The sequence below is a fragment of the Branchiostoma floridae genome, chromosome 6 (genome assembly GCF_000003815.2).
Source record: "Branchiostoma floridae strain S238N-H82 chromosome 6, Bfl_VNyyK, whole genome shotgun sequence".
Taxonomy (NCBI): domain Eukaryota; kingdom Metazoa; phylum Chordata; class Leptocardii; order Amphioxiformes; family Branchiostomatidae; genus Branchiostoma; species Branchiostoma floridae.
In genome coordinates, this window is record NC_049984.1 from 7,387,705 (window position 1) to 7,402,136 (window position 14,432).

Consider the following 14,432-nt stretch of genomic DNA (forward strand, 5'->3'; position numbering starts at 1 on the left):
AATGGCCACTCCAATTCAATTGCTTCGTCTAAGTTCATATTTGACTCATTGTCAGTCCACAGCAATACCATTGAACAAGAATGTCATATTGAGTCATAAATACCAGTAATTTTGGCATTGTTGAATTTCTTCCTTGAAGAAAAGGTTACAAAAAAGTCAATTTTGGCAAACTCCAGAGCTTGCTTACTGTGCAAGCCATACAGCTAACACTATTAACAATACAGATACCAAGGTAAGGTCATGATCATTGCATTTCTACTGCATCAAAGTAATTCTATCTTGCTATTAATTATATCACTTCTCTTTGGGTACTACGGGTACCCTCTGTGTCTCTTCTCTCCCTTTCTCCCAAGCCAGCTGGAGATTGCTGAGAGCAGCACTCATCCTCATGGCCTGGTCCTCACCATACTGTGTTCTCCAGTCTTCCATTCTCAGCTCCGTGGATGACAAAGACTTCACCTCGCCGTTTTCCTTCTTCGTCCTTTCCCTCTCCTGTAAGGAACCTTCTCTCCTTGGGGTCTGCTGCAAAAGGAAAATATCGTTACCAACGATACTGTTGCATGAGTGCAGATGGAAGAGAAGCAAATATATAAAGACTTTCAATTTTGATTTGTTGTGTGTGGAAAAAATATATCTGGCTGGATGTACAGCTTATACTCTTCAGTACCAACCTGGTGTGTTACACCATGAGGCAGTTTACCAGGTATGCAATACAAGCAAATAATAATGAATGAAGACCTTTATTGCACATTTTTGCCACACTGGGCTAAGTATAGGTCACAAAAAGACATGTTGAAAAGATACAGTTCACAGAGACAAAATGAGATCAGATCATGGTAGGGTATTGTTGCTCTCTCTGAGGAACCCCTCCCTCGAACCTCAGACTATTGCTGGATAAATTCAACTTCTCGTTTTTCTGTTATAGTGGAGATAAAAGAGCAGATATGTTTTATGATCAATGGTTTGTCTAGTTGCATTAGGAATATGAATTTTTCTACAGAACTTAGGTGTATGAAATAAGGAAATAGGTTTTGTATAACGTACCTTATACAGTTTTTTTCTCTCTACGGTATACAATCTACACTCTACTACAAAATGACATTTGTCCTCTATTCTATCTAAATTACAATGTTTGCATAGTCTTTGTTCCAGAGTGGTGCAGGTATGATGTCTTCCTGTTTGGATAATGTAAACCCTACTGAGAACATATCCACCATGTTTGGCGTGATATACCTTTTGATGTCTGCTGCTCGGGTAGGAAGACGACACTGAGGTTGAAGATATTTTGTGTCTCAGCATGTTTCTCTTTGGTTCCCTGTTAGAGTTTGTAGACTGTAGGCTAGTCGGGTCAGAGTTGGGACCCCTGTACTTGTCACTCGACGTGTCTGACAGACTTGAGCCTGGGTCACTGTGGAAAAACAGTTGAGCAAACTTAACTAATTGATTAATTAATAAATGAGTCCTCATGCTTCATTGAAAATTTAAAAATCTCAAGATTTCTTCAAACCACCTTAAGATTTTTTGAAAAACATTGAGCATGCACACGCACACACACACACACACACACTCACCTTGCCCTTCTGGTCCTCCTCTGACCAGGAATGTGGTAGTATCTCCAGTCAGAGAAGGCTGTCCTGGGTCTGCGGGTGGGAGGGCACACCTTCCGCACCTCGCTGTACCTGACCATGACCCCGTGACCCTTGGGACAGGAGAAGTAGAACTTGTTGTTCCAGAAACCATCTTCTATTCCAACTGAGGAAAGAGAAAATTGGGTCAACTTCTAAACAAGTTATGAAAGTGTAAACAAATCTACATGTATTAGTGTGTAACAATGACTTCGTGGTCTTGTGGGTAGGGTACGTAGTTGACTCAGAATCTAAAGGTCTTGGGTTTAAATCCCAACTAGCAGGTAATGATAGCAATGTTGTCCTTGGAAAAGGCATTTCATTACAAACTGACCATTATCTATTGAAAATAGGTGATGATAGTTTACCTGGGTCATCAAGCTTTACTCCAACATACAGCTCAGCCGCCAATTCATCCTCGTCTAGTACACCCACATATTTTACAAAGCCTAGACAAAAACAAGTAATAACATTCAATAGATTAAAATCTAGTATCTACTATTCCATGAAGAAGACAAGATTTATCTTGTCTCTAGGTTTTCTATTTCTGAAGGAAATTTTGCAAATATGAAGAATTTTAGCAAAAGTTTGAATGATATAAATTGTATATCAGCTACAAATTTACTAGCTAAAATGTGATGTACTTTTCATCATTAAAAGTACAATATTGTTTTAAGCATATCAAATACTGATGTATTGTAAATTTTAAAATCTTTCATTTTCATAGTAACAAATGCATCTCACTTCAAACCTATGTTCTGTTTTCTGTTGCTTAATTATACTTGTTTCATGATCAACTGTGAAGTCAAAGATAATGCAGACTCTTTATTTTAACTGAATTTACAGCAAAGAAATACCTGGGGGATTTATCGGAAGAGAAAAAAGAGAAAATACAAAATTTCACCTGGGTATCTGCCTTGAACTATGACTCTGTCCCCCAGTTTAATCCATGAAGGGTGTTGAGGGTACTTCTTAAATCTGTCAACCAACAGCATAGACCTGAAAAATGTACCAATGTGGTTAACAACTTTTCCTTTGCAAGCCTCACAAAACATTGTTGAACAAGTAATAAATTGTTGTTTGTAAAGTCTTAAAATTCAATCATTTACTTGATTTAGTTACTTCTGAAGCAAATTTTGAACTGATATTCCCAGCAAAATAATTGATGGTCCAACTTCGGTAAGTCCAGTTTTTGAGACTGGAAATTACAGTTCAATCTTTTCTTCAGAATTGCTACGGACACATACTACCCTGCTATATGAATTTGGTACTACAAAAGGCTACCTTTTTAACATACAAAAGTATCTCATACGACTCAAACACCGAGTATAACTTTGTAAAAAAGGAATAACTTACCTTTTGGATGGTTTAAAGCCAGGCAGGACCAGAACATCTCTGATATTGGCAGGTAGATGTTTAGAGTAGAACTCCTGACAGTGAATACAGTTGCAGAAGAAAGGGTCCACATATGCCCTCTTGTCTGCCTCCTAAAAACAAAGAGACAAATTTTACAGTTGCATATAGAAAAGCACAACAGAAAATAATGAAGTGCTCATAAAAATAAAGTTATATATATGTTTACAACTGCAAGAATCCTATTCGTATTCTGTGTACATTATACACGTTGACAAGAAAATCAAACACTGTATTGGTAACTAAAGTAGCTAAGAACTCTTAATCTAATCCCAGAACCTCTTAATCAGTAATACAATCCCAGCATAGCAACAACCATGTTCATGCCCTAAGCATAAGCACAAATACACAGTATACATTATAGCTTTCACTATGGAAGAAATCATGCAAAATATTCCTGTAACAAACTATTGTTTAGAGGCAATTGAGTTCTACAATACTATATGACAAGGCTTCACGTTATTTTGATGAAAAACATTTAAGTATGCTAAATGCTCAAAAGAATGTATCATATGTCTTTAAAATGACAAAGCCCATTATAAGGTCAGTATATCCAAGAACACCAACAATGACCTCTCAGCATACAAGGTAGTCAAGGGTCACAAATGACACGTAAAAAGAAACCTGAGCTCATTTAACCATGATACAATTTTCTGCACAAAAACTTGAGTTTAAGTGATAGTATGATACTTGTGCTGATGATGAGTAGCAATGTAATACAATAAGGGTTAGAATTGATACGATCTACTCTGTAACACTTCAGGACCCTTGAGAAGAAACAAAGGAAGCACCTGCGAACAAACAAACGCTATACGCAAACAAACAATGCGCCGTGGCTCTCAGTAACATTACCCTTGTATTGATATGAAAAGACCCGGGCACAGGGTGGGGTAAAGGTAGTTTTACTATGCAAGAAAACAAACAGATCTGTTTTCTCAAATGCTTTTGTAACATTCAAGTGAAAAGTAACATATTTAGGTCACTGTTGATGTTGGAGGTTGTTTACTGCTGTAAAATATGTCCATTTTACAAACAAAATAGGTACAAGACTGCTTATTTTTAATTGATGATTCCATAATCAAATCTATATTAGGCTCCTTTAAATGAATTAAGGCCATTAATCACCATAGAGATGCCTGTTATTTAGACTCTTTACTCGATAGTCAACATAGTGTTCAGAAAGATTGCTAATGGCAAACCACCATCTGGGGTGAGAATGTATGAATTCACACCTAAATCTAAGTTGGACTGAAACCATTTATTTATATCCTATCTTTGAGAACTGCTTTTGTTGAATGAAGGAAAACAAATAGTCTTTTGGATAAACTTTAAAGGAAAGAGGAATGATGTGTATGTCTTTCTGTAGTTGACATATTAATAATCTGACGATACAGTTGAATCTTGACGATTTCATGGATGTATACGACGACTAAGAATTTACAGCGATGATCAACAAGTGCAATTGCAATAAAAAGGTTTAACATACCTGTTGCTTCAATGTTATAATTATAACTTATGTTATGCTCATAGCATGAAAACATGAATCACTGATAAGTTACCCTTTTCAAGCCTCGTAATTTCAAGATTTCCCACTGCCAGTAAAAATGTCACAGATCAATCTAGTAGAAGAAAATATGTGACAGATCACCGGTCGACGGTCAGTCAAGTGGAAAAAACACTTCCGCAAATAAAATGCACCCCCCCCCCCCGACAGATCAAAGAATAACGACTTGATAGCCTTGCCTTTATACTCAACAGCCTGTCGTCTTCGTCTAGGATTTGCCGAAAGAAGCCGTTGGGGCAGGGAACTCGATGTCGTGGAGTTCGCGAGGAAGTTTTCCCGTTAGCAGACGACTTTTTCTCCTCGCCCCGAGGCACCCTGTTGCTATGAGAAGCCGCCATCTTTATTTTCATGTCCCAAAGGTTCGACTCTAAGTTACATACTTAGACATTTTATTTCACCCAAAATAGATCAATAATAACAAAAAAATATTTAGATAAATATTTTGATATTTAGATACTTTATAACTTACCAAATGTTTCTTATTTGTTGAATACATTGTGGTTTTTAGGGACTCAGTAGGCATTTTTTGTGTGACGTTAGGGTCTCCTCCCGCCATGCTGTACGGCTAATGGCGGCAGATTAGTTCATGAAAATTTGCAGTGATTTTCTTTAATCTTCACAAATCAAACTTTCCTGATAATCTCATCACAGCGATCAACACTCGTGAGGTGTAAGACTCTGGAGCGCATTTTGAGGCCACCATACATCAGGATCAACTTCCATGGATCAAGGTTAAAGGTATTCAATACTTTTGAAGTGTGGTGTTAGAATCTTCTCCAGGTCATCAACAGAAAACTAGTTATAATCTATGCAAATAGAAGATATTCACTGTGTAATTGATAAGAAACCTTTCAAACACGTCAATCAAATAATTGGAATTTCAATTTCTGTGGCAAATGGGATTGTCACTTATTGCTGGTTTTGCCAGAGGCTAGAGGTTTTGCAGCGAGCAAAAAAAAAAATCCTGTTTTGGTTTCGTTCCTGTCCTTGGGTACCTCCATATTGTGGTTCTATATTGACCTGTAATGCATGCTGGGAATAATGGCACCTTTCCATAAATGGTAGAGATTGTCATTATTTGTATGGCATAGCAGGAAATTATGTTGTGCTTGTGATGAATTGAATTGTTTTAGGAAAAATGCATTAATACATTAATATTGATATACATTAGGTTAATAAGAACCTAATTTTTAAAATCAATTAAAACTGCTATAATACCTGAAGTTTGTATCAAATGAATGGGATTTCATTTTCATGCTATCTGTTCCTAAGGAAAATAGGTATATTTACTGATAGAGTCTAATATTATGCAAAAAATTTAGGACCCAGTAATTTGTATTAAGTTATTTGTAGTTGTTCAGCATATCTGAACAACTACGTTTTCCCAGACAAGTATATATTGTTCTTCAATGTGCAGGGGTTTGACGTCTGATGCTTTCTCATACATAGGAACGAACGACCCCTCTGAAGAATAATATGATTCCTTTGAATTGAAGCAATATACATGTACAACCATTCTTGTTTTCTGTGACTCGTAGTGAATCAATTTCTACTGTTCAATGCTTGATCCATGCAAACTTTAATCTACCACAATGAAAGAATCTAAATTATGCTTGATAAAAAAAGCAAAGTTAGTTTGATATGCTACTTAACTGTTGACTGGTCTGTACTGCTTGTTAACACTTGATACATGAGAACTTTAATTTGATTAACCTAAATGAAGGATGTTGGTTGTGCTTGATGTTATTGTTGATGGAAATGTGATCCATTTGAAAGTTAACAGATATGGGGACAGGATATGGGGGCAGGAATGGGGACTGCACCCAGACAGACATGAGTACCACTTCTCTTACTGATGCTACCACCGCCACAACTAGGACAGCCTTATTACCCGCAAGGGTATCGACTGGCTGTGGTTCAAGGTAAAGATTCAAGGTAAAGATATCAAGTGTCAAAGAGTACATGACAATTCAATTGTCAAATCCGTTATCATACCCTATGCAGTCACATTATTTACTGACAGAATTACCTTCATGTATACTGTAATTCACTTTATCTTCACGGTACCAAATTTTCACGGTCTGAGAAAATTGAACTTGTTCTCGGAACTAAATGTTCACTGTCGAGGCAAGTGCGCATGAAAAAAGTCTGTGAATTATTTTTTATATGTAACGATAAGTTCACGTTACAGTCGTCACCGTGAAAACCGTGAACATAACATTACAGTGAAAAAATTAGGAATTACAGTACTCTTTTTCCCTGAGTTTACAACTTGGTTTTAGTTTTGCATAGTGACGTTTTAGCCATTACAGGTAGGGGGAGCTACTGATACATGGTGACACAAGGTTACAACAAGTATCTTTGCTGCATCACCTCGCGGCAGGACTTTTCAAGCCTCGAACTCTGCAGATTCAATCAATGTTTTTCCAAGAAATCTAATTTAGGATTAGATAAGTACATGCAGGGTTGTAGCCAGCACCCGTCCTTCCGTCCTTTGACGGAATTTTGCAGCTGGGGACGGAAAAATATTTTGCCCATTCCGTCCTCTGTGACGGAGAAAATCAATATGTAAAGATACAACAAAAACTAAAAATCTTGCAAAGATCTCCAAAAATTCAAAGGATTTTTTCACAGCGCCGGGGCAGGGGTCCGCATTTCAGGCTATTCAGAAGGCTTATTTTATCAGGTTTTTAGGGCCATATCTACGATAATAGTAGCAGTCACTTAACTTCTTTTCAGTTTGACATAATAATATTTCAAGTCAAAGCGTCAAAGTCAACTAAAAACTCGTAAACAACAAACTTTACTCAGCTCAACATTAACGTTAACTATTGTCCGGTTTGCCATCCGAAGTTGAAGCGCTTATTTATAGCGCTAGTATCTTCGATGCGCCGTTAGCCGCCGTGCCGTGCGACTGTTGTTGACGGTCTTACATCCCTAAGTTGCCGCCTCGCTGTCAGACGATATTCCAACGGACATGTTTCAAGAAAAATACCCGGTGAAACCATTGTTCCGCGTCAGATTCTATTCAGATATAAAACATGTGGGTTACAGTCTGATAAATATTTTGTAGAAGCACCGCTGTGGGAAAGTGCAAGGAATAATCACGTAGCATACGAAGTTCGCTGTCAACTGTCACACGACTGTTTGAAACTCTAACCAACAGCCGCGGCCTTTGATGAAGTCGGCGAAAAGGTGCACTGCCTTTGCAACAAGGAAGCCGACGGTCTCACGGTGGGCGGGGCCACATGACGAGGCTTGCCCCGAAAGCCCCGGCCCCGAAAGGAAATGCCCGGATTTTACATACAAACTTACGATGGTTTGTACTTTACGTTGCCGAACCAAAGAGCTTCAAATTTAGAACAGGAAATTTGGGAACGCGACCCGCCCTTGCTCTAGAAATGTGTCAGAGAGAATTGATTTTATTTTCCGCGCTGAAAAAGAAATGACGCAACTAATAGTAAGAGCCTATGTGATCAACCCCGCTCCCCATATAAGGAGATTCCCGGGAAAATCTGGCTGTTCCGGGGAGGGATCCCACCCCGCTATAATAGGACCGCGCCAGATCAAACCGTGGGTGATTCTTTCAAGTGATTCGTTGTACATGCTCGCCGACTCGCCGTCTATGTTTCCAATCTTTGTAAAATGTTAAAATGCTACTTACCTCGTTCAGATGAACTGACAGATGAAGTGTGTTGTGTTAATCGACGGTTTCTCTCATCGGCGACGGTAGGAATCGACGTGAACTTTGATACGACTTAACTAAGTAAGACGCAAACGGCCGGTGTTGAAAATGTTTTATTCTCGCCGATGTGAGGGCGCCGTTATCCCTTGTATGTGCTATTGTGCTTGTGTATATTTCTCGTAGGACGTAGATACGTTATAAATTTTTGTTGTACTAAACGTGCTGTTTCTTTTCTGTGTAAATTCTATACAATATAGAAGTGCAGCTGTGTAACACGCTTACAATCATACCCTTATACCAGCAATCTGTGCGATCACTGCGGTGGCGGTGGCATCGGCCCCTTTCCTAAATAAAATCCAGCGTAAAACCCTCGTGTAATTTCTTTTACCAAAACAGATGTATTAACAGCTCAAAATGCTGGAAATAGCGTTTCAGAGGGTCTAGATTTCAAAATTTTCCGGGGGAGCATGCCCCCGGACCCCCCTAGGAACATCTAGCCTACGGCGCTCGATAGGATTTTCAGTCAAAAGTGGGGGGACGGAAAATGATTTCGGGCTGGCTACAACCCTGAGTACATGTACCTTTTCCTATGTGAATTCGTCATTAGATAAGCCTAGAGTCTCCTGTATAATGAAGCGATAAGCCCTACTGTACTTACATAGGTGTGATTAGTATGAGAGCTAAGTTGCAGATAGTCAAGCTATCTTGCCAGCCCAGACCTAAGGTACATTGTAGCTGGACCAACGTTGTCACACAACCCTCACCAGTCCTAATACTACAGATTCACTTAAGTAGGAAGGGACTTGAATGGGCGTTTTGGCACACTTAGACGTCCTCTCTTGTATTTTGCAATTGATGTCATATTCATAATCTCAGTGTTTTGGATTGTCAAACATATTTTTTCAGAGCAATAACAACAGTGTCTGATAATAATCTTTTTTAAATGGACCCAAGTAGCATGAAAATGATGGCAATGCATGATGTGTATCTCCATTCATTTTCAGTTGAAATTCTCCTCACAAAATGTTGGGGATAGCTCTCTACAGTGGAGCCTGGCAGAAACACTAAGCAGCTGCTGTACTACATACTGACATCAGTAGACTACATCCCTTTGGTCTTATTAACACTTAACTACTTCTTATCTTAAATCCAGTTTCATTTAGCTTAATGAACAGGATGAGGGACAGACTATTGGCACAACTTGTACAAGGTCTGCCAAAACTCACTCACACAGGAAATCTGTGCAGTACAGTTTAGAGACATGGTGAAATGTGTCAGCAAATGTCAACATCTGTCACGGTTTGGAATTTAGTTGCTTTTGAAGTCACAGTCTTTTTGAACAGATTGGACCTACAAAGAAAGGCATATTATACAATAAAAGCTCACACCGTAACTTTTGAGAAGCAAGCAGTATATTTTCACATTTGAATTTCATATATATGGGGTGTGATATTACTAGTAGTTTATACTGGTGTTATATCATAATATAGAACACAACACAGTTTATCCCATATCACCATTTTCTGTATTGTGTAATGCATCTTTTGAGTGCAAGAAGACAATTTTGTTAATGAGCGTATACTTCCTTTCTTTGGTCGCTCGCTCTGTTAAGATATCTCTCATGTGCACCATTTGTCTGCCCTGTCATTTTGATGGAGTAAGGCACAAGTACAAGAAAGCACAAGAAATTTAGTAAACGTTTGAAATCATAACCCGTTGGCAAACATTTGTGACTCTTGCAACGGCCTAATATAATGAGAATGTCAGGAAGTTTAAACTTTTGTCTGTCAAGGGGGATGGAACGATGGAAATTTTTGTCTGCAAATTTTTGTCCTAGAACCTGATTCTAATATTAAGATTGACATACAGTCGAACTTGTCTAAGAAGACCAACAGGAGGACCTAGAGAATCCGGCCGTCTTAGACAAGCGGTCTTCTTATAGTTATAAAGAATGAGAGTGACAAGCCGCAGGACAGACAAACAAGAAAGTTCATGTCCTTAAATCATTGACAAGCGTGCAAGTTGCAGGTACAACGTACATCATGTTCATGAGATGTGATTGTGAAGTAAAATTGAAAAGCTTCCTAAATTTAGGGGTTTTCTTCCTTAATTATTTGTCTTGATTATTTAGCTAGAATTCATGCAAATTCTTTGCTTTGTTTGGCCAAGCAGCATCATTTTTCCTCTCGGTATTGTCTGTCAAAACTTGTTAATGGGCAACAGTCAAGACAATGGTCCATTTCGCTACAAGGACATCACAGACTCCAGCCTTGGTGAGTATGTTTGCCAGCGAGCACACACAGCTGCTTTCTGTCTCTCGCACATCCCAGAATAAACGAGAAAGGGTCTAATTGGATTTGTGTAGAAAGCTTTGCCAGCAAAATATAGCACATTTGTTGTGAAAAGGATTCGGACTCAAGGCTAGAGCCCAGCTTAGACGCATGTCTAGTTTGGCTTTGTGGTGGAAGTGATCAGTAGTCAGTACTGTTTGTTCATAGCTTGACCTGTTTCAATGACCTGTTTCAATGATTAGGATGTATGAATCTTAATGTCAAAGGAAATTTTGGGAAAAAACATGATGATGATGGTTGCTTCTTCGTGTCCGAAGATCAGTGGGAAGGTTGTCCTCGGCCTCCTCTGCACGCTCTTATGTGGCTGTGCGGCCCAATCCTCGAACCGCACTTCCTGAGCACTGCAAGATGGGCAAGTGAAGACCTGTGCAGATGATGACTGGTCGGCCACAGCTTTCAAAAAACATATCAAAGGTATCATTATAGATCCCTTATTGGCCTATGATAGACATATTGCTCAATGCTTTATTGCCTAAACAAACCTCTAGATTTACATCTTATATTTATATTTCTGTTTTCTTTATACAGGGTGGACACACTCAGTACTTTGCGTACTGCTTTTCAGGTGTGCCCTGTACAAACAACATACACACAATAGCATAACAAAGAAATAAGATAAACTAAACGATAAACAAACCAACTTGAAGGAAACAATATATAAATGAACATAAATCAAAATCGTAACTCATTGATCAAAATTCGTGCCGGGTCAGGAGGTCAGGGGTCAGCAGTGATTACCGTTTCTTAGCAGTTTCTTGAATGACAGTGCAGAACTGGCCACTTTAACCGTGGGCGGCAACTCGTTCCATGAAAACGCACCTCTGTACTCAAATTTCCTACGGCCAGATTCAAGTCTGACTTTCGGTAGTTGTAGTGATAAGTTAGAATTAAGCCTTGTTGCGTATGTGTGAGATGTTCTGTTAAATATTTGTAAGTATTCTGGTAACTGCCGATGAATTGACTTGAAGACGGTTTGCAGGAGGTGCATTTTCCGACGAGATGCCAAAGAATTCCAACCTAATGCAGACAGATGGTCATTATCTACATGTGATCTATGTGACAGGCCGAGAACAAGCCGTGCTGCACGGTTTTGGAGTTTCTGGAGATTGTCAGAGAGAGATTTTCCGCAGTTGCCCCATACAATATCACAATACTCAATCTTAGGAAGAATCATACAGTTAAACAACATGGAAAGTGTCTTAGGTGGTAAAATGGGTACTAAATGTCTCAACACTCCTAACCTAGAGGACACCGTACTGCATAGTTTGTTAATGTGTACACTCCATGTAAGACAGGAATCAAACCAAACACCTAGATATTTAAAACATGCAACAACTTCCAAATAAGTACCAGAAAGGGTAAGATTTAGTTCTTCTGTTTTTAGACGCAGCCTTCTTATAGTGCCAAAAAGCATAGACTTGCATTTACGGACATTGAGAGTTAGCCTGTTTGCATCCAACCACTTCTCAATATTGCAGAGATCAGCATTCAACGCTCTGTTTATATCAGCGACAGACTTTGATGCGTAAAACAGTGCTGTGTCATCAGCATAGAGTACTATTTGACCATGGCTTATGTAGGCTGCCTAGTACTTTGATGTATAGAAAAGACTAGCTGGTGAGTTACCAATGCTAGTGCGAAAAAGTGCTGATAGAGAGATTAGATACAGATGCAGAAAGAGTTAAGATTTGTTTGATGAGTTTAAATCTTGCAATCACCCAAGAGTAAAACTTGCTTACCGGTAGTCTGGTACGTGCAATTGAAAACGTTTCCTTTTCTGAAGTCCCATTCCCTAAATTTCCCTTTGTACTTTGTAACCATTCCTATTACTGTACACCTTTAGAACTTTAGTGACTTAAAAGGTACTAATGGTAAAAAAATGAGGCAACCAAAAAGAGCCACTTGTTTTTTTAGTGTAACTGACAAGTCTTCATTGCATGTACTGTGAATAGCTGAACCCGTCAAACCTACCTGTGCTCGTATATGATATGTTACAGGAAGATTGAAGACACTCAAGATGATGGTCTTAATTTGTTGCCTCATTTAGGCTAATGTACCCAAAGTGACCACTAACTGTGGGCCAAATTGTGAATATTGCCCCATTTTGTGGACAGTACAGGACAGATACGTCCCGAAACATGCATCAACGTACGCCACTACGCAGAATACTAACACACGCCTTTTGTAGCATCCTTATCTGTGGGACCCACATTGGATAGTATAAAATCAATTAAAAGAAATGGCATGTTCTCACACCCGCCAACCCACCATTTCAGATACTATCTGCGCGGGGAAGGTTGTACTTTAGGAGCAGGAACTTGGGTCAGCGGTATTGTGTGGGGATGACATGATTGATGTCCACCTGTACAGTAAGCCACCTGTCTGGGCTGATAGCAGGGAACAGGTCTGTCCCATATGTCACAGTAATGTACCCCTGTACTTAGATGGGATATGTGCCAGCCAGCATACATGGGTTGGTTAACTTGTGTCCTCTATCTCTATATGTTGTTGCCGGGTTAGAAGAATTAAAAGATTTTGATTTTCATTGGTACTTATTAATCACATCCTACAAGTTTATTCTGTCATAGTACTCATACAAAGTGTTCATATATTGGTATCTATATGGAATTCTGAATAGTGTTATTATGGATCACCAATGAAAGAACTTTATGGGGACAAGGACATCTGGAAGGAGATAGTGGACTTGGTCTGGGCGACCCGCCCGAGATGATGATGATAGATGAAACATTTCATATACAATTGTAAGAAAAGTGATTTTTAACTACATCTGATACCAAGAATAAAGTACTAAAGGTCTTATCATTAAGTGTTGTCCTATAGCTGACTTATGTTAATAGCTTAATGTATGACACTCAATGATACCCTAATAGGTGATATATTGGGTCATTTTAAGCATCCAAGTTCGTTTACCTTGGAAGTTGGCTAGGGGCTTTGAGTTATGGGCAATGATTTTGTTTTGACATATCAGATTTTACTTCTTACACTGAATGTCATCCACTTTTGTCTCTATCACACTGAGTGTCTTGTCCTATATATACTGGACCCTCTTGGAAATCAACTGTCATTTTATAAGTTGAAGTGGCATGTTCCCATCTGTCTTAAGATGAAATGAATAATTGAACAAGGTACATGTACTTGAAAAAAAAAACTGATGTCTTCCAAAACCAGTTTTGACTGAACAGGAGAAATCAGTGTAAAGTTTGATTGAAAGTCTTAAAAATATTGGCACTGACTTCGAAATTTCAAAACCAGACTAAAGTAATCATGTGACACCCTCCACACAACAGGTGCAGGTTTTCACATGGTTAGTTTGAAAAGTGCAGGGCCTTAAGGAAAGTCAATAGTATCCCAATATTTACATATTTCTACAATCCCTTCAGTTGGGAAGCTGAGAATGAGTGGATGCAGCTTTATTACGGGCAATATTTGGACTGGAAAAGGTTATTAGAATAAGAGTTTGTCAATTACTATTAAATAATGTAATACCAGCTTCTGATCTGGATGTAGTACAGGAGACAATTCCTTAAAAATGTGATTTCGTTCCACCAATTTTTATAGAAAAGGTTTGTCATGATATTTTGATAGAGTAGGTCCATCTGCATCACACATGATGATTTTTTATTGCCCAAATTGAAGAATCATGCTTCTGCACAGGTGCGTTGCATGTATTTTCAAGAGAGAGTGGCCAAAATTTAAACATACATTTCTTAAAAATTTGTACATTAGTAAAAAGAGGATCACAAAAATGTTACTATATTTCATACTACTTGCAA

The 14,432-nt window shown here is 38.6% G+C and overlaps 2 protein-coding genes across 2 annotated transcripts in view; one reads left to right on the plus strand and one right to left on the minus strand.

Moving 5' to 3' along the window:
• Positions 1-236: 236 nt before the first annotated feature.
• LOC118417020 (dynactin subunit 1-like) lies at positions 237-4,963 on the minus strand. The gene is made up of 7 exons (XM_035822351.1): positions 4,782-4,963; positions 2,982-3,112; positions 2,530-2,624; positions 1,994-2,074; positions 1,572-1,752; positions 1,234-1,408; positions 237-522 (listed from the first exon to the last, which is right to left on the minus strand). The coding sequence occupies exons 1-7, from the start codon at positions 4,950-4,952 to the stop codon at positions 295-297; spliced, it is 1,062 nt and encodes a 353-aa protein (XP_035678244.1). The 5' UTR covers positions 4,953-4,963; the 3' UTR covers positions 237-294.
• A 192-nt stretch (positions 4,964-5,155) lies between these two features.
• The window catches only part of LOC118417968 (protein CBFA2T1-like), a 181,432-nt gene continuing 172,155 nt past the window's right edge, over positions 5,156-14,432 (plus strand). Inside the window, exon 1 of the mRNA XM_035823747.1 lies at positions 5,156-5,333. The gene's annotated coding sequence lies outside the window, so the exon portion shown is untranslated. The remainder of the gene's footprint in view (positions 5,334-14,432) is intronic.